This window comes from Brachypodium distachyon, chromosome 4 (genome assembly GCF_000005505.3).
Source record: "Brachypodium distachyon strain Bd21 chromosome 4, Brachypodium_distachyon_v3.0, whole genome shotgun sequence".
NCBI classification, from domain to species: domain Eukaryota; kingdom Viridiplantae; phylum Streptophyta; class Magnoliopsida; order Poales; family Poaceae; genus Brachypodium; species Brachypodium distachyon.
In genome coordinates this window covers 27,109,507-27,129,141 of record NC_016134.3, presented here as the reverse complement: position 1 = coordinate 27,129,141, position 19,635 = coordinate 27,109,507, and the positions used below count along the sequence as shown (strand labels likewise).

Below are 19,635 nucleotides of genomic sequence, written 5' to 3'. Positions count from 1 at the left end.
CTACCAATACACGCATACACAACAGTTTATCACGAATTAATCTGCATTTCTACCGCCCGAAAATATCGAAAACACAAACATGTCGGTCGACGGGAGATATATTGATCCTAATTTCCATCACCCGGATTAATCTTCTTTGGGAACAGCTTAAAAGTTGAGAAAAATCGATCAGGCCTGATTCGCAATGTGTATAATTAAAGTCGCCAGGATTAATTTACATTGTTTATAAAGTGTCATCGTTTAGTATTACACAGTACGAGATAAGTCATTGCAAAAAAGGTGAACACGTGAAGTGCTAATGCCAGTTTGAAGTAAACCATTTAGGAGACACTCTTCCATCGCCATTAAATTAATCACAGTAGGCAATTAACCACTCCACTTGAAACAAAAAAGAACACTCCACTTTGAGTGTGCCTAGCAGCAGCAGCCTCCCCCTGGGCCCCACATCAAGACACGTCAGACGCCCTCCCTTCCCGCCGCCCACCTCCTTCCTGGGCCCACGGGCCAGCCGCCCAACCAGCTTCCGGGGCCCACGTACCGGCCACCAACAACGCGCCGCGTAGGCCCACCCGCCAGCATCCGCGCCTACGTGTCCGTACGCCACGAGCCGAGCCGTGCCGCTAGCTGCTGAGCCGGCGGGCCCGAGCCGAGCCGGGATAAAGCGGGCCCCGCAACGGCGACCCCGGTCGTTACAAGAGAAGAGAGTCCCCTCCCGCGTGTACGCCTCTCCCGACGACGATAGCCATTTCATCTCTCTCCCCCTTTCTTCCTTCCTCTCCGTGTGTTGAGAGAGGAGGGCTAGGCTAAGCTCTATCTGCCGCGGCAGCGGAAGCAGGATGCCGGCGTGGTGGAAGGGCAAGGGGAGGAGCCGCAGCAAGAGCAAGGGCGCGGACTCCGCCGCCGCCGCCGGAGAAATTCCGGGGAGAGACGGGAGGAACAAGAAGGCAAGCAGCTTCGACGAGGCGCTCATCGGAAGGGAAGGAGGCCGCGGGAAGCATCTTCCGGCGGCAACGGGGACGGGGGCGGTCGGACACCCGCTGCCGCGGCCCTTGTCCCTGCCGACGCCGCTGCCCTCGGCGTCCACGTCCGGGTCCGCGTCAGCGTCCAGCGCGGGGACCTCGTCGCTCGGGTCCTCCGCGGCCTCCGACGAGCAGCTGGATCTCGGGATTTACAGGTGAGGTTGAGATTTGAGAAGCAGCGGCAGAGACGTGATGCAGAATAGTTTGTTGGGTCCGGTTGTTGGCTGAGTTTATGGTTTGGAAGGTTTTCTTTTTTTTTTGCTGCTGTTTTAGTGTTCCCGTGCTGAATTCGGTGTAAAGTTTTCCCCTTTTTTGGGGGAGCCAGCCAAGTGTGCCGCCCCCGTTGTTGTTGTTGTTATCTTCATTCATGGTTGGGAGTGATCTGTGCATCCCCTTTTTGAGGATTTATTAGTGGGCAATTGGAGGTTGAATTTTGTGCTCTTCGCGTCTGTTTGGGGTCTCAAGATTTGATGATTTTGTGGTTGCTTTCATGTTTCCCTGGTTTAGCTCCTGAAAGTTGTGCTTGTGGTGTGATTAGTTCAATGATTACTTGGCGGAGTGGATCCAATTGGAACCTGATTCGAGAGTCAAATAGATCTCCCTATCATTCCTCTCTTTTATAAAATTCTGGCTATTTTTGGGCTTTGTTTGATGGGCTTGGTTTTGCTGTTAACGGAGCTGAAAAATTGTTCTCTTTGATGCAACTTCCAAACCATTTTGTTTGAATCTCTTTTCGTACTGGATTACTGCTGTTTTTGTGGTGATTTTTTTTGTTATAACTGGTGTCTGGTGTTCGTATTAATTTTCGAAGGTAGTTCAATCTGCTGATTTCCAATCTCGGCTGACTTTTTTTTTGGTTGTGCAAATTATTCTGAACAACTTATAGCCGTGTGGTACAAGCATAGGAGACAATACTTGTTGACCTTTTCTTCTCCTTTAGAATAAAGAATATTACAAAAGGACATTCTTTCAGTCCCAATTATTGTTTCAGGATTTTTTATAGATAATGAATCATTTTTTAAAGATATGATAGCTCTAGGATGGTTAAAGAAACTACTGCTATCAAGTGATTGGTTCATAGCTGTGAATTTCAACTGAGACTTGCTTTTCATGCCTAATTCAATAGGATACCAGATGCAAATAGAACACTGCCGACTGATTCTCAGAAACAGAGTCATGTGCTAGAGGAAGGGCGTTTTTTCACAAATAATCAAGCTTCTGAGCATCCCAGATTATCTGAAGCCTCAGTTTCTCCAAGGAAAGAATTTCACCTTAACATTTTGGATCTTCCAAATGATCGATCGACGTACTGCCGTGGCCGGAAATCGACAGAAATTGTGTTTCCTACAAGGACGCCGAGCTCTCCCCCTAGCTCAAGAGGCCAGAACTGTCCAACCTCACCTGTGCGCTCCAAGGCATTTGGGCCATGCCCAGGATCCCCTACTGGATGGCAGGATGATTCACGGAGCTCAAGCTCACCTCACCCGCTTCCTCGCCCTCCAAGCTCCCCGTGCTCGTCTTCCCGTTCCCTTCATTCACAGTGGAAGAAGGGGAAGTTGTTAGGCAGTGGTACATTTGGGCAAGTATACCTTGGATTCAACAGGTACTTAGTTTGATCCCAGAGCATTTTATTTCCCCTGTTCTTCTGGAGCTGCATCTTTCCTTTCAGTATACTGAATTGCTACTCTAAATGTAATGCAGTGAAGGTGGCCAGATGTGTGCAATTAAAGAGGTCAAGGTTATTGCTGATGATTCAAACTCAAAAGAGTGTCTGAGGCAGCTAAATCAGGTATCATTTTGGGAGCATATTGGATTTGGCAGCATCAATCTCATGTAACAGATGTTATTTCGTACTGACACTGCTCCTTATGGACAGGAAATGCTGCTTCTGAATCAGTTGTCACATCCAAACATTGTGCAGTACTATGGCAGTGAGTTGGTAAATACAAAGCCAATTATGATCTTCTGTGATCTAGTCTTGAGCATGTTATCAATTATAAGTTACCTAAACAGTCAAAACCACTACTCTGTTATCTGAAAACATGCAGTGCTAGCTAGAATGGTTAGATAAATCAGAATATATTCATTTCCAGTCATAAACCAGTAAACCATGTGGTGTAAATTATGAAGAAACAATTTTATTCGCTACTTGGTAATTTTGCCTGAGTTGCTTCGTATTGCAATGCAGTCTAGTGAGACACTTTCGGTATATCTCGAGTTTGTTTCTGGGGGCTCTATACATAAGTTGCTCCAAGAATATGGTCCATTTGGTGAGACAGTCCTCCGGAATTACACTGCACAAATCCTTTCTGGCCTAGCATACTTGCATGGGCGGAATACCGTGCACAGGTATTTGGCAGCAATCCACATTGTCCACACATAGTAGAAGTATAGTGTGGTTCTTTTTGTAAAATCGCATGTCTTCCTTCACTCTTATTGATGAAAAGTTACCTTTTCTCACAGGGATATTAAAGGAGCAAATATACTTGTAGATCCTAATGGTGACATCAAACTTGCGGATTTTGGTATGGCCAAGCATGTAAGTACTATACTTTTTTCGTTGGTCTAACATTTCTTATATATCTTTACAGTTTTTTTTTGCTAAGTACTTGTTATATTAATATAGGATTAATATATTATACAGATATCAGCATACACATCTATCAAGTCCTTCAAAGGAAGCCCCTACTGGATGGCTCCAGAGGTAAGGCTAATGAATTTAACTTTTCTGTGTTTTTTGTTTACCTTTCAAGCTGAACATCAGCTGATGGCTATTTGTTTCTCAGGTTATCATGAATACCAATGGTTACAGCCTTTCAGTGGACATTTGGAGCCTTGGCTGCACCATTCTTGAGATGGCAACTGCGAGGCCTCCTTGGAGTCAGTACGAAGGGGTGAGTTTATTGCGACGAATTTACACAGTCATCGTACCTATTCTTCTTATGATTATCTGCTAAGCTTTAGTGGTGGATTTCACAGGTGGCTGCAATATTTAAAATTGGAAACAGCAAAGACATACCTGATGTCCCGGATCATCTTTCTTCGGAGGCAAAAAGCTTTCTGAAACTCTGCTTGCAGCGGGATCCTGCTGCGCGACCAACGGCTGCTCAATTAATAGATCATCCTTGGGTGAAAGACCAAGCTTCAGTCAGGAGCTCTAGGTCTGGCAGTACTAGGGATATGTTCCCATCTCCCACCGATGGCAAAAAACACACGGTACAATATCTATACAATCTATGGCTATGTTCTATATGCTACAGGATCTGCTTGTGCTCTGTGATAACTAGATAGAGCTAGATAGAAGATAGGTAGAAATATAACAAAAAAGGAAGAGACACAATCATTTTCTGGCATATTGATTATACTCAAGATTGAGTGTGTTGTCCTTTATTCTTACCGATATGGTTATATTTCAGGTGAAGACAAGCGCCGAGTTGTCATCCTACAGAAGCTTATCACCTCTACGAGATACTAATTTCGGGATGAGAAACTTAACAGTACCAGCATCTGCCATTCCTTCGATATCAACTCGCAGGGTCTCTAGCATGTATGTTCTTTTACTCCTTTTACCAAAATTACCATACATTACATCTCTTCCATGTCTAATAGAATCCATTAATCTGGTTTGTCCAGCAACCCAACAAATGTGCGTATGAACATGTCCCTGCCTGTGTCACCGTGCTCTAGCCCGTTACGGCAGTACAAACAATCAAATCGGAGTTGCTTGCCATCACCTCCTCACCCAGCATATTCGGCCGGAGCAGCTAACTACAGTCCTATCAACAATGTGCTGTACCCAACACGACCAAGCAACTACCTCACAGATCAATGGCTCGAAGTCCCTCGCCAGAAAACACAAACGTTTGATTCTCCAAGAAGATTGTAGAAAGAGTTAAATACACCACTGGTCCATGAACTCGACAAAAATGAACACTTTAGTCCACGAACTCAGAAAACACACACTTAAACCCTTAAATTAGGACTATTGTGTCACTTTAGTCCAAAAACAGTTCAGTGATGCTTAAACACTTCACGTGGCCGTCACGTCGGATTCGGCAAGGACCGTGGGCTGCTACTCGATTTTTTCGGGGCTTTTTTTGCAACGGAGTGGCTCTCAGGGCCCCAGGATTCCCGTCTAGGCATAGCCGCCTTGCCCCTTGCCGGGCGTCTCGGGCATGGTGATTTTGCAAAAAAAAAATCCTGAGAAAATCGAGTAGCAGTCCGCGGTCCTAGCCGAAGCTGATGTGGCAGTCACGTGGCGTTTTTAAGTCTCGCCGAACCATTTTTGGATTAAAGTGACACAGTAGTCCCAGCTTAGGGGTTTAAGTGTGCGTTTTCCGAGTTTGTGGACTAAAATGTTCATTTTTGCCGAGTTTATGCACTAGTGGTGTATTTTACTCTTGTAGAAATGCCAAACAAAAATGTTCTATATACTGGAGGATAAAGATGTCCTCAAGTTATGGTGTTCGAATTTTGGTGGACAAAGGGGGTCTTTTTGTTTCCTTTTCTGTTTTACCCTTTCTGTATGTACAAATTTGTGTTTTGCCTCGTCATTGTACAAATTTAAAGAATGAGCTCTGGTGAAAAAGAATAGCAGTTTTGTTCAAGAGAAGAGGGTGTGGCATTTCAGGTTTTTACCCGTTTACGTTGTGTCCGTCCGTGGTATGGTCAAGCTTGAATCAATACAGGTTTCTAACCATCTCCAGAAGCTGGATGATATACATGAGGTGTTGCATAAATGGAAATTCAGGGCAGCTGTATCTGATGCACATGGAACACAACCCCTCTGTATGTTACTTTCTTCTCTTCAACACCGAGGCCCCAGAGATGCCCTTGCAGCTTCAGTACCCCCTTTGCATCCTCGCCTTTCTTGACAACGACATCCTTGCCAATGCCATTGTTGACCCCAGTGTCAGTATTAGCCGCTTCCCAGACAAACCTGAAGACACCGAGAGCACGACTCAGCTGCTTCATGCCGCTCCTGACCGCCAATTCGTCGCCTTCGACGAGGAACTTCACGGCATGCACTGTGACATTCCTGCCTCCCTTGCCATACAAGCACTTGCCGATGTGCACTTCGATGTCCTGGACAGTGTGATAGAGATAGAAGAGCAACAGCGTGTACAGGCCCCGGGACGAATGCCCCAGGTTCTTGGATAGATTCCTCTGCACCAGGCAGTCTTGGTGCCGTGCCTCCTTGAACCCAATGTCCCGCTCGACGATGATGTCGCGTATCTGGTACAGCCCTTCCTTCATGGCCTCGACCTTCTGCAGATGCCCGGCTAGCCGAGTGTCGGTTCCCAGGCTCTTAGCCAGGTCTGTGAACATGTCGAGAACTTCTTGCCATGTCTTCGCCGGCGGTGGCGGAACCGCGGGTTTCCTGAACGGCGTTGGGCGCATCCAGGACGGCGATGAGGATGTCGCCGCGTCTGCGGTGTCCGACAAGAAGCCGGCGCAGGCCGAGGCGATCTGTTCGGCCATCTGGATCGAAGGGTGGAGCTCACGCTCCTGCTCCTGCTCCAGCGCGGCCACGTCTTCGAGAAGGTCACTGAGCACCTCCTCGAGCGCGCCGCGCCAGACGTGGTGCTGCGTCACCTGCGGGCACAAGGTGAGCCGCACGTTCTTCCTCCGCTGCGCTGACACGCCGAGAACGTCGCACACCTTGGTGAGCGAGCTCAGCGACGTTGCCTTGAGCGCCGGCCCGCGCCGGGTCACGGCCGCAGAGAACGCGGCCGCGAGCGCGTCGAAGTGGTCCATCCGGGCGGCGGCGTGCGGGTCGGTGACGAGGGATCCCGTCGCGCCGTCCCGGAGGCTGCCGTCCGCGGCGACCTCGAGACCTCGCAGGGAGCCCGCGAGCCGGAGCAGCCTGGCGTAGGCGGCCGGGTACCAGTCCCGGGACGGCGGCCGGGCGTGCTCTTGCTCGTCCTCGGAGGTGGGGCCGGGAACGAAATGGATCCCGCGGAGAGCAAACCCGGCCGGCGAGAGCACCCGGAGCACGGCATTGGTGCGCAGCAGGGACTGGAGCTTAGCGCGGCATTCCATCGAACAGCTTGTCTGCAGCCTCCGAAGCCCCACCCTCGTGCGCCGCCCCGCGCGTGTAACAAAAAACGTTCCCTTTGGAGTTCCGATGACGAGTGGACGAGTGGACTGCCTAAAAGCATTGGGAGGGCCCGAAACGAACGCTGGAGGTCAAAGTGAAAGCGTACATCTGTAACAATATATTAAATTAGCAGTGCGTTGCTACGGAATAATTTTTCTCGTGCGGGAGATCCGTTTCGTGTGGGACTGAGGAGGACGGGAGTTTGCCCTCGTGTCGTGCGGGAGATCGAGAGGAAGGGGCTTGCGCGCTGAGGATGGACGAAGATGGACGGCTTCAGGACCTAGGGTATTAGGTGGCATATTGGACGTAATTTCGGTGACGTGACGCACCGCGACATCCGTACGATTACCAACAACTCCAATTTAATATATTAATATAGATTTTAACTTTTCAATTGGTTCAATTCAGCACACCGTTCTGTCGTTCTCCCTCCCGTATTCTCCTCGTTACCCAATTTCTCCATAAACGTGGCTTACTTGAAACTCCATGGTTCCCGCTTGCCGCTGCTTCCTCCTCAAGTAGCCGCCTCCTCCTCTTCCAGCAAACTCCGCCACCGCCACCTCCTTTCCCGCAGACCCGCCGCCGCCTCCTCTTGCTGTGGCCCACGGCGCTGCCGCCTTCTGTAGTGGTCGCTCCCGCAGACTGCTGCTCTTCCCATGGACGCTGTCGTCACCGCTGACTCCTCTTCTAGTAATGTTTGGTTTTGAGAAGCATTGGTATTTTTTGGCAGGCTAGCTAGCAATGGCCTGCTCGTCGTGCTCGGGATGCGAGACTGGAGGAGGTGGACTGGGGCGTAACGTGAGGAGCACCGGAAGGAGGGCGCAGGAGGGAGCGCCGCCGCAGTGGGAAGGGGTGGGATGGGGATGTCGCGATGTAGAGAAGTCGCCGGCATTGTGCCGTAGGGACCGGGAAGCTCGTCCGCGCCGCCTCGTGGGGAGGGATCGATGGGCATGTCGCGTTGCGGGAAACTAAGGAAAGTCGCCGACGCCGTGCCACGTGGAGCTCGTCTGCGCCACCGCATGGGGAAGGATGGGCATGTCGCGTTGTAGGGAGCCAGGGACGTCACCAGCGCTGTGCCACAGGGACCGCCGCGGACGGCTCGGATGCGGGAGGCCTTCTTTTTGCAGGGATTGACAATAGCTGAGCAAAACGTTTTTTTTCTCGTGTGAGAGTGGCATATCCCTCGTAATTTTGATGAAAAGATCTACTGCGACGTTCATAACATCACCACCAACTCCAATTTAATATCTACTAGTAAGGTGCCTGTGCTTCGCAACGGACGGACCACAAATCATTCTGATGTCCAACGTATAAGGGAAACAATTGAAAATAAAGTCTTTGTGCTTTGCGACGCAATTATTGATGCTTACCCTAAGGTAAACAAAAATTGGCAATACCAAAATATTAAAAAATGACGATATGTAATACTGACAGCTTAAAAATACGAACTTGATTCATACACAAGATGTGGTACATAAATAAAAAGGAAAACAAATTTACTTCCAGCAATCTTCATCTCATATAAGCAGAACGAAAAAACAATAACTTTTTTCACACCGCATATCAGGTATATGATGTGAGTACATCTTTATACACATATTCTTGGTAATTGTCCCCACATGAATAAAGCCATCATCCTTTAGCAGCGCATGAGAGAAATGTGTGCATGTGGTAGCCCCTTTTTCTGGAACTCAACAATATAGGCATTTGTGGATACAACACCAAAAGTGTGATCATTGAACAAATATTTCTTTAGATCATCTAGCTTGGCTCGAAAAGCTCATACAACAAGATCAGGTCAGTCTTGAGAGGTCTGGCCAGGCTTGAGCTCAATGGTTATTTCATCCCAATTCAGATTGCAAGTCATAGTAAGAAATATGTTTGGCCTACCATACTTCTGCACCAAGGCCGTAGCACCATAGTATTTCTTTTTCATGTTCCTCCCACCACCATTAAATGTTGCCATCTATATATTGAAAAAGGTTAGTCTGGGTAATCACTACGGGACATATATTATGTTTCGTTAGAAGTTTTTGAAAGTCTGACTTAATCTGAATTATTTAATATAAACTTAAATCAAACAATAAAACATCATACAGACTATTGATCCACCAAAGCTAGCCAGAATAACACCATGCATCAAAGCGGCATTTGTACAAGATCAATTGCACTAATCATTTTAACTGCCAGCGACCAATCGTGAAAAGAAAGGAATTTAAAACATCTCCTAATTTAGCCACATTGAAATCACTTGGAGAAATATGGAAAGACAATTAAGTTTAGCCCTTCAAACTTTGTTTATGTACTGTATATACACATCTTTTGCTAGTTATCTTTTGCTGGTGTGAGTGCAACATGGGTAAGAACACCGAGAGTTGTGCATCAATTCCTGCTCTGTAATTTAGGGTGAGCGGGTGAGGGAGCAGAGCACTTGAGGTGTATCAAATAGTGATTACTGATGGCATATTTCTTTACATGTTATGATCATCATTAGTGATAATTCATTTTTTTAATAATCAGGGCAGACTGGGATGGAACATACTGATTACTGGAGATACACATGTACACTAAAACTGAAAATGATGAATGATCATTTCATCAAGTTCTTTATTTTACACCTACACATGTACCTTCAACTGTACCTTCAACATGGAGGCATTGCAGTAGTATTTTGGTATGATTGAAGAGCAGGCTGGTAGAATACTAAGAAGTTTTGAAAAGCTAAATGACTTGCTCACGGAAAGAGCAAAATAAATAACAGAAAGAACTTTTGATGGATGTAGTTGTCCCCGACAAGCACCAGCACCTCCTCGTCGTCGTCCTTCTACTGTTTGGAAAAAAAAGAACACCAACTCTCATAATCTGAAATGATTTCCCCTAACTATGTAGATCACATGGCAAAACAAAATTTAGTGCACTATAAAACATAAACAACAAAAGGTCCTAATTCCCATACTATGGTTATTATTTGTTGAACATGCTTTCCAATCTGGTTCTTGAACTATTCCTACTGGGTAGCCAGAAAATACTACTTTTCAAACTTGCACTAAAACATCGACAAGTATTTAGGAACGGAGGGAGTAAAAGCTAAAAGGCCTTTCTGGTTGTTAATAGGAAATTGCAGGAGGGCCAGTTCTGATGCCAAAAACAGAACTCACCTTTTTCTGGTACACAAAAAGGCCTTATATGAAAAGTACATGGGATATGTATTTCTTACTGTCAAATGAGTTGGTCCAATTGATTCCTATGTAACTATCTATGCATTCTGAGAAGAAAAATCTGACTATCTATGAATTGGAAAAGTCAGCGTCAACTGAAAAGTACATGGGATATAAATTTATGTAGTGTCAAATATTGATGAGAACTGTATTGTCAAATATTATGCTAACTGTTTTGAATTCCTGATAAAATCATACAAGTAGCCTGTCCTAACTATCTATTGGCATCTTTGTAGAGTAAGTTTAATGCCGTAAAATTTATACTGAAACTGAAAATTAATGCTTCAGATTAAACTGAAAAAAGGAACAACTCAGTGTTGCAATCAAGAAATCAGTCAAGCTTTTTAGAAACTATTATGTTTATTCAGTGAACAGGGTTATGGCTGAGCATACATGCTGCCCAAAAATTGTAAGGCCGAGCATACATGCTACAAACAGAAAAGATGCATACAATACTTATAATTAACCATGGAAAGCAATCAGGCACACAACCAGATAAGTCAACCAATGAGAACAAAGAAGAATCAAACACAAGCAAGCAACGGAGACAACAATCAGAATGAGAAGGAAAAGAACAAAGCGGTCAGCCTGGTGAACTGACCTCTTTTGTCACCGTAGCTCCTCTAGCTCCGAGTTCTGTTCTATGTTAGGAATTAATCTTAAGTTTGAGTTCTACTAGGCTTAGGTGAGTTTGAGAGTGTTAGTCCAAGTAGGATTAGGAGTCATGGCCAGTTGGAGTCTGAATATTACTAGGTGTGTCCTGGCCGTGCGTGTATAAATACACGGGTAGTCAGCGTAGCTTGTATCAAGGTTGTGAGTTTTGAGTTCAGAGAAATAAAGAAAAGAGGGTAAGTCACGTGCCCGTGGCAATAATCCGGTGATCGTCATGTGCGTGTGCGTCTTCATGTGATTGATTTTTGGGCAAACCCAACATTTGGTATCAGAGCAAGGTCAAAATTTGAAGACGCGCTTGCCCCGGGGAGGCGATGTGCTAGCGCCTCGGGGCGGGCAACGGTGGCGGAACGGCGTCCGCAGATCAGAGCAGGCATTGACGGCGGAGCGGCATCCATGGATAAGCGAGCAAACGGTGGCAGTTGCGGAGTAGTGTGCAGCAGATTGGATCGAGTTGTCATCACGGTGGGCCGATCTTCTAGTAACGGGGGATCATAATACTGATCGCCGGAAAGTACTCGGCATCAGGGCAAACTGTCGTCGGCAAGCTCACTGAAGAGTTATGTGTGTCCAGATTAGCGTCTGTGGGTCGTGGTTGTGTCCAAGTGCTCGTCGGTGTGAGGCTCTGTTGCAGTGGAAGTGCGTCACGGTCGAAGGTTGTCCGGTTTGGTGTGTCATCGGAGCAAGAGATCGGCGTGCGTGCAGACGAGGTGGCATGGGATCATTTGCGTGTCTCGGCGAGAAGATCAAACTTGGCGTGTAGTGGGACCATGACCAGTTTAATTGAGTTCCTGCGTGAGATTAATGGTGCGTCTAATCTGCACGTAGCACGCGAGATGTCTGCGCGTGGGCTGGTAGTCCGGCTCATGCGTTGAGTTGAGTCGACGAGTCAGCGTAGCTTGTATCAAGGTCGTGAGTTTTGAGTTCAGAGAAATAAAGAAAAGAGGGTAAGTCACGTGGCCATGGCAATAATCCGATGATTGTCGTGTGCGTGTGCGTCTTCGTGTGATTGATTTTTGGCAAACCCAACATTCTACAAATCACAGAGACAAAACAAATAAGAACGAAGAATGCGGACGAAGGAGCAGAAACTCTAGAAATTTGCAACTACCACCAATGTCAGAAGCGAGAGGAGAGCAGCGGAGAGGAGACATAGCTGTAGTGCTCGTACTTGGCATATTTGTAGACGCGGAAGGAATTTAACCACCAGAAGCGGGGGAAGTGCGGCGGTTCCAGTCCACGGGGCTGACCATCGAGGTGACCGAGGACGTGCACACACACGAACTTGCAACCGCCGTTGCATGGTCGACACAGGTTGCCGGAACCGCCATCACACGCTACCAGTGCCTCGCCTGAATCGCCATCGCAAGGCCGTTGTGTGCCGAAGGAGAGGAGCGGCGGGGCTGTGGGAGGAGCAACGGCTATTGGAGGAGACTTCTTGGGGAGGAGGCGGTGCGTGGGGCGGCCGGGCTGAGAAGGAAGGGAGAGGTAGATGAGGGGATGCGGACGCCGGCAGCGGAGGAGGAAGGGAGAGGGCTAGCGGCGGCGGCGGCTCTGAAGAGGAGGCGGAGTGGGGGGCGGCCGGACTGACGCGAGCGGCGGAGGAGGAAGGGAGAGGGCGAGCAGCGGCGGCGGCTCTGAAGAGAAGCGGCACGGGGAGCGGCGGCTCGGTGAGAAGGAAGGGTCGACCAGGTGGGGTCGCCGGGTGGGGGCGCTGCGGGAGTTGCGGTGCGGGTGGGTTTTTCTTTTCTTGCGGACGTGGGAATTGGTTTCCGCCTGAGTTCCGTGCGGGCGCACGATGGAGAGGACGGTCCCTCGACCGTACTACGCGTACTCGAAATTAAAGAATAATAGAGATACCAATATATTAAATTGGAGTGCCGCTGGAATGGATGTCGCGGTAGGTCTTTTCATCAAAATTACAAGGGATATGCCACTCTCGCAAGAGAAAAAAAAATGTTTCGTTTAGCTGTTGTCAGTCCATGCAAAAAGAAGGGCTCCCGCATCCGAGCCGTCCGTGGCACCCCCGCGGTAGCGTCTCTCCCCGTGGCACAGCGTTGACGACGTCCCTTGCTCCCTGCAACGCGACTTGCCCATCCCTCCCCACACGGCGGCGCGGACGAGCTCCCTGCGGCACAGCGCCGGCAACATGCCCATCGATCCCTCCCCACACGGCAGCGCAGACGAGCTTCCCGGTCCCTGCGGCACAACGCCGGCGACTTCTCTACATCGCGACATCCCCATCCCACCCCTTCACACTGCGGCGGCGCTCCCTCCTGCGGCCCTCCTTCCGGTGCCCCTCCCGTTACGCCCTAGTCCGCCTCCTCCAGTCTCGCATCCCAAGCATGATGAGCAGGCCGTTGCTAGCTAGCCTGCCAAAAAATACCAATGCATCTCAAAACCAAACGTTACTAGAAGGGGAGTCAGCGGTGGCGACGGCGTCCATGGGAAGAGCAGCAGTCTGCGGCAGCGACCACTGAAGAAGGCAGCGGCGCCATGGGCCACAGCAGGAGGCGGCGGCGGGTCTGCGGGAAACGAGGTGGCGGTGGCGGAGTCCGCTGGAGGAGGAGGAGGCGGCCCCTTGAGGAAGAACCAGCGGCCAGCGGGAGCCATGGAGTTTCAGGTAAGCCACGGGTATGGGGGAATTGGGTAACGGAGAGAATACGCAAGGAAGAACGCCAGAACGGTGTGCTGAACTGAACCAATTGAAAAGTTAAAATCTATATATCTATACCAATATATTAAATTGGAGTTGGTGGTGATGCTACGGGTGTCGCGGTACGTCACGCTACCGAAATTAAGTCCAATATGCCACCTAATACCCCAGGTCCTAAAGCCATCCGTCTTCGTCCATCCTTAGTGCAAGCCCCCTTCTCTCGATCTCCCACACGACACGAGTGCAATCTTCCGTCCTCCTCAGTCCCACACGAAACGGATCTCCCGCACGAGAAAAATTATTCGGTAGCAACGCACGGACACCTTGCTAGTATTGGTATAGATTGGAGTTGGTGGTGATGGTACGGATGTCGCGTTAGGTCTTTTCATCAAAATTACGAGGGATATGCCACTCCCGCACGAGAAAAAAAATGTTTTCGCTTAGCTTTTGCCAATCCCTCCAAAAAGAAGGCCTCCCGCATCCGAGCCGTCCGTGGCACCCCCGCGGTAGCGTCTCTCCCCGTGGCACAGCGCCGACGACGTCCCTTGCTCCCCGCAACGCGACATGCCCATCCCTCCCCACGCGGCGGCGCGGACGAGCTCCCCGCGGCACAGTGCCGGCGACTTTCCTCAGTTTCCTGCAACGCGACATGCCCATCAATCCCTCCCCATGTTGCGGCGCGGACGAGCTTCCCGGTCCCCACGGCACAGCGCCGGTGACTTCTCTACATCGTGACATCCCCGTACCACCCCTTCCCACTGTGGCGGCGCTCCCTCCTGCGGCCCTCCTTCCGGTGCCCCTCTCGTTACGCCCCAGTCCGCCTCCTCCAGTCTCGTGTCTCGAGCACGACGAACAGGCCGTTGCTAGCTAGCCTCCCAAAGAGTACCAATGCGTCTCAAAACCAAACGTTAGTAGAAGAGGAGTCAGCGGTGGCGACATCGTCCATGGGAAGAGCAGCAGTCTGCGGCAGCGACCAGCGCAGGAGGCGGCGACGCTGTGGGCCACAGCAAGAGGCAGCGGCGGGTCTACGGGAAAGGAGGTGGCAGTGGCGGAGTCCGTTGGAGGAGGAGGCGGCGGCCACTTGAGGAGGAACCAACGGCCAGCGGGAGCCATGGAGTTTCAGGTAAGCCACGGGTATGGGGAAATTGGGTAACGGGGAGAATACGGGAAGGAGAACGCCAGAACGGCGTGCTGAATTGAACCAATTGAAAAGTTAAAATCTATACCAGTCATGCATGTAATTTGAAGCCGAAATTGATCTTCCATCACCTGCCGGATCGCATAAAATCTATGGAATAGTTTGAAGCACTGAAAATATCTGTAAAGAATGATAAGATATGTCAGTAAAAAGAAAAAGATACGTGAGACATGGAGTCCAGCTTACATGTATGTTTAAACTGCAGTAGATATCGGTAGTAGTAGTTGTTGTTTAAACTACCGAATCATCAATCCGTAACGATCTGTAACTCTCATGCAATCCTCCCGATATCTATAATCACTATAAGATTCATCCCCACTAAGTGCAGTTAATGTTTGCAAGCTGAAACCACATGCTTCCACGTCATCTGAAATATTTGCTTCGTTGGATGCCATGTTTACGGCTGGGATTAGCGTTCCTACCCTGAGTCTTTCCTCTTGATGCTAATTAGCCCAGCCGAATTAATTAGTGGTCTGTATAGACCGAGCGAAGGGGCAAAGGGAATCGTGGTGCTTCAAGGCTTCATGGCCCAAGGCCGAGCGAAGGGGCAGAGCCACACGTTCGGTTTTTCTCCACAAAAAAAAAGCCACACATTCGGTGTCAACTGAAAAAAACAAAATAAACATCGTAACTTCCTCGCCGGCAGGGGAAAAGCTAGGGATAGCGGCGCCTGCTGGCCGGGCGTCCGGGCCATCCCTCCATGCCGGCACCGAAAACCGCCGGATGATCTCTCATCTTCCACGTAGCCGCCGCTATTATTCCTCTCCCAAGTTTCAATGCACCAGTAACCGTCAGCGTGACCTGCGGCAGAATGTGAAGAGGCGCTCCATCCATTTTAATGGCTTCCATTAGCTGGCTGGAGTACATGAGTCCCCTTTCGGAATGCGTCTCCTCCCTCCCCCTCACCGCGTCTCTATATTCACCCCCTCTTTCTCCTCCCCTCCCCACCGTGCCTATGTTTACCAAGCAGTAGCAGATTAGCAGTGCAACGGTGTTAGATCCCTAGCAAAAAAAAGCCACCGGTGGCAACATCCCTAGCAGTGACGCACACCCTCCCCTCGCCTGAGTTGGCGAGCCGCAGTCTTTCCCCTCCAGGAGTTCATGGTCCCTCTGAGTCTCTGACGCCTCCGGAATAAGATGAGTATTATTAGTTAAGCTTCTCGCTGCGCTCATCTGTGCTTTGATCTTCCCATCTGCTTCTCCATGTCAGATTCACCCTGCCCAGATCGTTTTACTTGCTTGCAGGTTTTGCTTCATAGGTGATTGATAAAATTCCTATGTGAAGTGATGTTCCTTCGTGCAGCAAAGATTGTAGATGAAGATCCTCCCTGGCATGGTATCAATGTGCTTCTATGAAACAAAATCAATCACTTAATGTATGTATTTATCATAATTGACGTCCTACAATTTCAAAACATTTTTGCCCTTGACAGTTCGTTGCAGCCTCAGTTCAGAGGTTACATGCATAGGAGGATAACAAAGAAGAAGCACTTCCAATTGTCATCTTGCTGTGATCAGTACTGTTGTGCTCACATATACACTTTTTTTTGCAGATCTGGGCTGTTCTACAAAAATTGTAATTTATTATCCAATCAATACTTACATTGGATAGACCATCAGTCCAGGTGGGATTTTTTTTCATATCCGCGGTCCACATCAGCTCAACTCTATGCAGGTACTTGCCACGACCAGATTTTTTTTATGTTTAGTTGATTATATATATGTTCGGCTTTCTTTTTTTATTAGTTCGATTTAATTTGCTTGCTATAGTAATATCTACACGACAAGTGTCATTATTTCACTCATCCTTTAAAAACAATATTGCAAGAATCCATGTTTATGTTCAACCTCACTCACACTTATATTTTCTTCTACAGTGTTTCAGACATATTTGTTCACGAAGGAGGAATGGCTCCCATTAGCCATTTACGTATTGTTCGGATTTATCATGTGAGGTAAAGAATATTGAAATTTTTGGATGAGTGTCCTTGGATCAAACAATTATCGAATCATATGTTTAAATAGAGTCCTGCATTGTGAATCATTGCACAAGAATGAGGGAATCTTATTATGTTGTTGCCCAAATATTTGCTTAATACATGTAAGCTGCCTTCTTTGCCCTTAAATCGACCTTTCCTTATTTTTTTTTCTTTCCGTTTTGTTGTTTTATGAAGATCCTTTTACAGACTCCATTGTAGAATCAACTAACATTATTCTTTTCCTGCTGCAGATCCTTTGAAATATACGCCATGTAGATGCAACTTTATAGCTGTTTGCATTCACCTTTTTGGTAGTCTACTGAGGGCTGATTCAGTTCTTCTTTTTCGACTGGCATATCTTCCATGTATATGCTAATACATATATACAACTCCCTAGATGTTTGCTTTCAGTTTCTTTGCTACCCAGACTGCTTTATGGAGACCAAATATCAGTAGTTGTGGTGAATAATAATATACTGTGAAAAGAGAAGATCATTGGTTTCCGGTACGCATAACTCCATGAGTAGTTCAAATCAATCCAAATATAAACCTGATTCAATTTTCATGTTACACAACATGGAATTACTTGCATGACACATACACATAGGCCCACATTTCCTTTGGGACAGTTGCTTAAAGTTTTTGGTGCCTGTGAGGGCAGGCATTCCCACAAATGCAAAAATATAGCTGTAGCTCAAATAATGAACAAAGTATTCATGCATATATGGTGGACCTATAAACTTCTACAGGATGACCATTTTGGTTATCTTTTATAGTATAATTGGGTAGTTCATGTTCATAGATTGATATTTTTATGTCAGTCTATTGTATCCACATTCTTTCGTTTAGCCTGCACAACTAACCTATACAACCAAATTTTACAGTCTATATGAATTCTTGGTGTTGATTATAAATCTATGCCTTTTTTGTTGGGAATACAGCTATATTTATCGAAGTGACTTTCTGCCATCATTACAACATGTTGCTGCTCGGTATAATGCGGGAAGGTAGCTCTTTTGCATGAATGTAGTTCTTTTCTAGATCATATAAAGATATTTGCTGCTCAACTAATCTCACTGATGCAATTCATTTGTCCTGTCTGTTTATTAGCGGTGTTTTGCTTCTCTTTGTATAAAGCATAGTTACCAGGATCCATGCTCCATGGCTACATGATGTCCTCAAGGCTTGCTAATTGTTGTTGACTACGTACCTGTACTATACATTTGTGATCTATAATATGCAATATATGTCTGCGAATGATTTGTGCAGTCTACGCCCGGCCTATTTATGATTTATGGTGAAATTCAAACCTGAATGTAGTCAAATAATGTAATATGTTTTTTCTATTGCTTTTGTATTTTAAACACCCAATTTGACTCTTTACATATCTAACTATTCCGCAGCAACGCGCGGGGAATCACCTAGTATATATGGCGAGTGCTTCCGTGCTTTCCAGATATTTTTTTGCACGAATCCCAAAGCATCGTCATACTTAACGTTAAAGAGCACTTATAAATTATTCCGTAGCAACGCACGGACACTCTGCTAGTACAGATAAAACAAACAATGCTAGTTCTTCCATATCCTCAAGTACCTCAATCATTTTTTTTTCGCTCAAAAGTCATAGCAAGAAACTGAGAACCATGACTGAATCCAATTATGCCATAATCAATAATTTTGGTATCTATTTCCTTCATCAACTCTAGAAAAATGAATTTGGTTCAAAGGATTCGGTTTTGTCCCCTAGGTTACGGGTTACCAAAAATAATCAAACGAGTCGGTAGCTTTTTCTAAAATCAAAAGAGGCTGCCCTCCGGTTTCATTTTTCATTAAAAGAAACCGTAGTGTCTTTTACATGATTTAGGATAAAACACTCGTAGGCTTCGAATCACAGTCCCTAAGGACCTACACATTCAAATTAACGAGTCGGTAACTGAAAGTGCATTCAACTCCCGGGTTACATTACTTACGTGAAACATGAAGAAAGGTCTTGGCAGTTCTCCAGATTGCATAGTCGAATGACTGTCTGATAATCTGATTACATAAAGGTAGAAATAGGGAAAGATGCTGATAACTTGCTGCCATCTGAAATCACTTAGCTCCGTTGCGAGCCTGCTTGGGGTCTGAATCCAAACGAAACCGATCTCCTTTCTAAAGAAGGAAATCTGACTGCCCCCGTGAGCTTGTTCCGCGCAAATCGCAAAAATACAAACTCCGGGATGGAGGTGTCGCCGGATGTGGCGGCTGGCAGGGAGTGGTTCCCGGCGGCGGCCGGCGGGGGTGCGGGGTGTACGAGGGCTGGCCCTGGGCCAGGCCAAGAAGGGAGACGGCCCAGGGCCCAGATTATATGTAAGGTGTTAGTACGATGCAGGCCTAAATACAAATCACGAAGGAGAAGGAAAAGATCGCACAGAGGCCCAGCAGAGCAGCCAAAATAAACAAAGCCGCGCCCCCCTCCCTCATCGGCCCTAGCGATCGAAATGGCTCCTTCATGCATGTTTCTTCGTTGTTTCCATCTTTTCCCTCATCGGTTCGCTGATGGTGGATTTTTTTTAGAAGGAACTTATCTATTCCATTACTTTAACATTACTTTAACGTGCCTGCAAAACCACTGGCAACGTATGACTGTACGAAGGTAGGGGCGCGACCCATGCTCCATCTTCGTACCTGAAGCCGCGAGGGCATCAACAACTGAGTTACAATGACGATTAGAGCATCCTCAGCAGCTCGTCCATATGCTTGTGTATATGCGATTTAGACGATATGAGGTAAAAAAGTCTCTCCACCAGCTTG

The 19,635-nt window shown here is 47.5% G+C and overlaps 2 protein-coding genes and 1 long non-coding RNA gene across 4 annotated transcripts; 1 reads left to right on the top strand and 2 right to left on the bottom strand.

Annotated features, from left to right (window-relative positions):
• Nucleotides 1-712: 712 nt before the first annotated feature.
• On the top strand, nt 713-5,626 carry LOC100844114 (mitogen-activated protein kinase kinase kinase 3). Its single transcript, XM_003577680.4, has 11 exons — nt 713-1,174; nt 2,146-2,622; nt 2,721-2,808; nt 2,896-2,958; nt 3,208-3,368; nt 3,483-3,558; nt 3,664-3,723; nt 3,806-3,913; nt 3,999-4,235; nt 4,436-4,566; nt 4,653-5,626. The coding sequence occupies exons 1-11, from the start codon at nt 837-839 to the stop codon at nt 4,903-4,905; spliced, it is 1,992 nt and encodes a 663-aa protein (XP_003577728.1). The 5' UTR covers nt 713-836; the 3' UTR covers nt 4,906-5,626.
• Nucleotides 5,512-6,777, bottom strand: LOC100843810. The gene has a single exon (XM_003577679.4). The coding sequence runs from the start codon at nt 6,774-6,776 to the stop codon at nt 5,766-5,768; it is 1,011 nt and encodes a 336-aa protein (XP_003577727.2). The 5' UTR covers nt 6,777; the 3' UTR covers nt 5,512-5,765.
• Nucleotides 6,778-8,523: 1,746 nt separating this feature from the next.
• Nucleotides 8,524-12,802, bottom strand: LOC104584610. 2 transcript variants are annotated; one of them, XR_001407447.2, is made up of 3 exons: nt 12,181-12,794; nt 9,750-9,946; nt 8,524-9,085 (listed from the first exon to the last, which is right to left on the bottom strand). It is a non-coding gene; the product is annotated as an uncharacterized LOC104584610 (long non-coding RNA). The 2 variants fall into 2 exon arrangements; XR_002960503.1 differs by having other exon boundaries at nt 8,524-9,946; nt 12,181-12,802.
• Nucleotides 12,803-19,635: the final 6,833 nt, after the last annotated feature.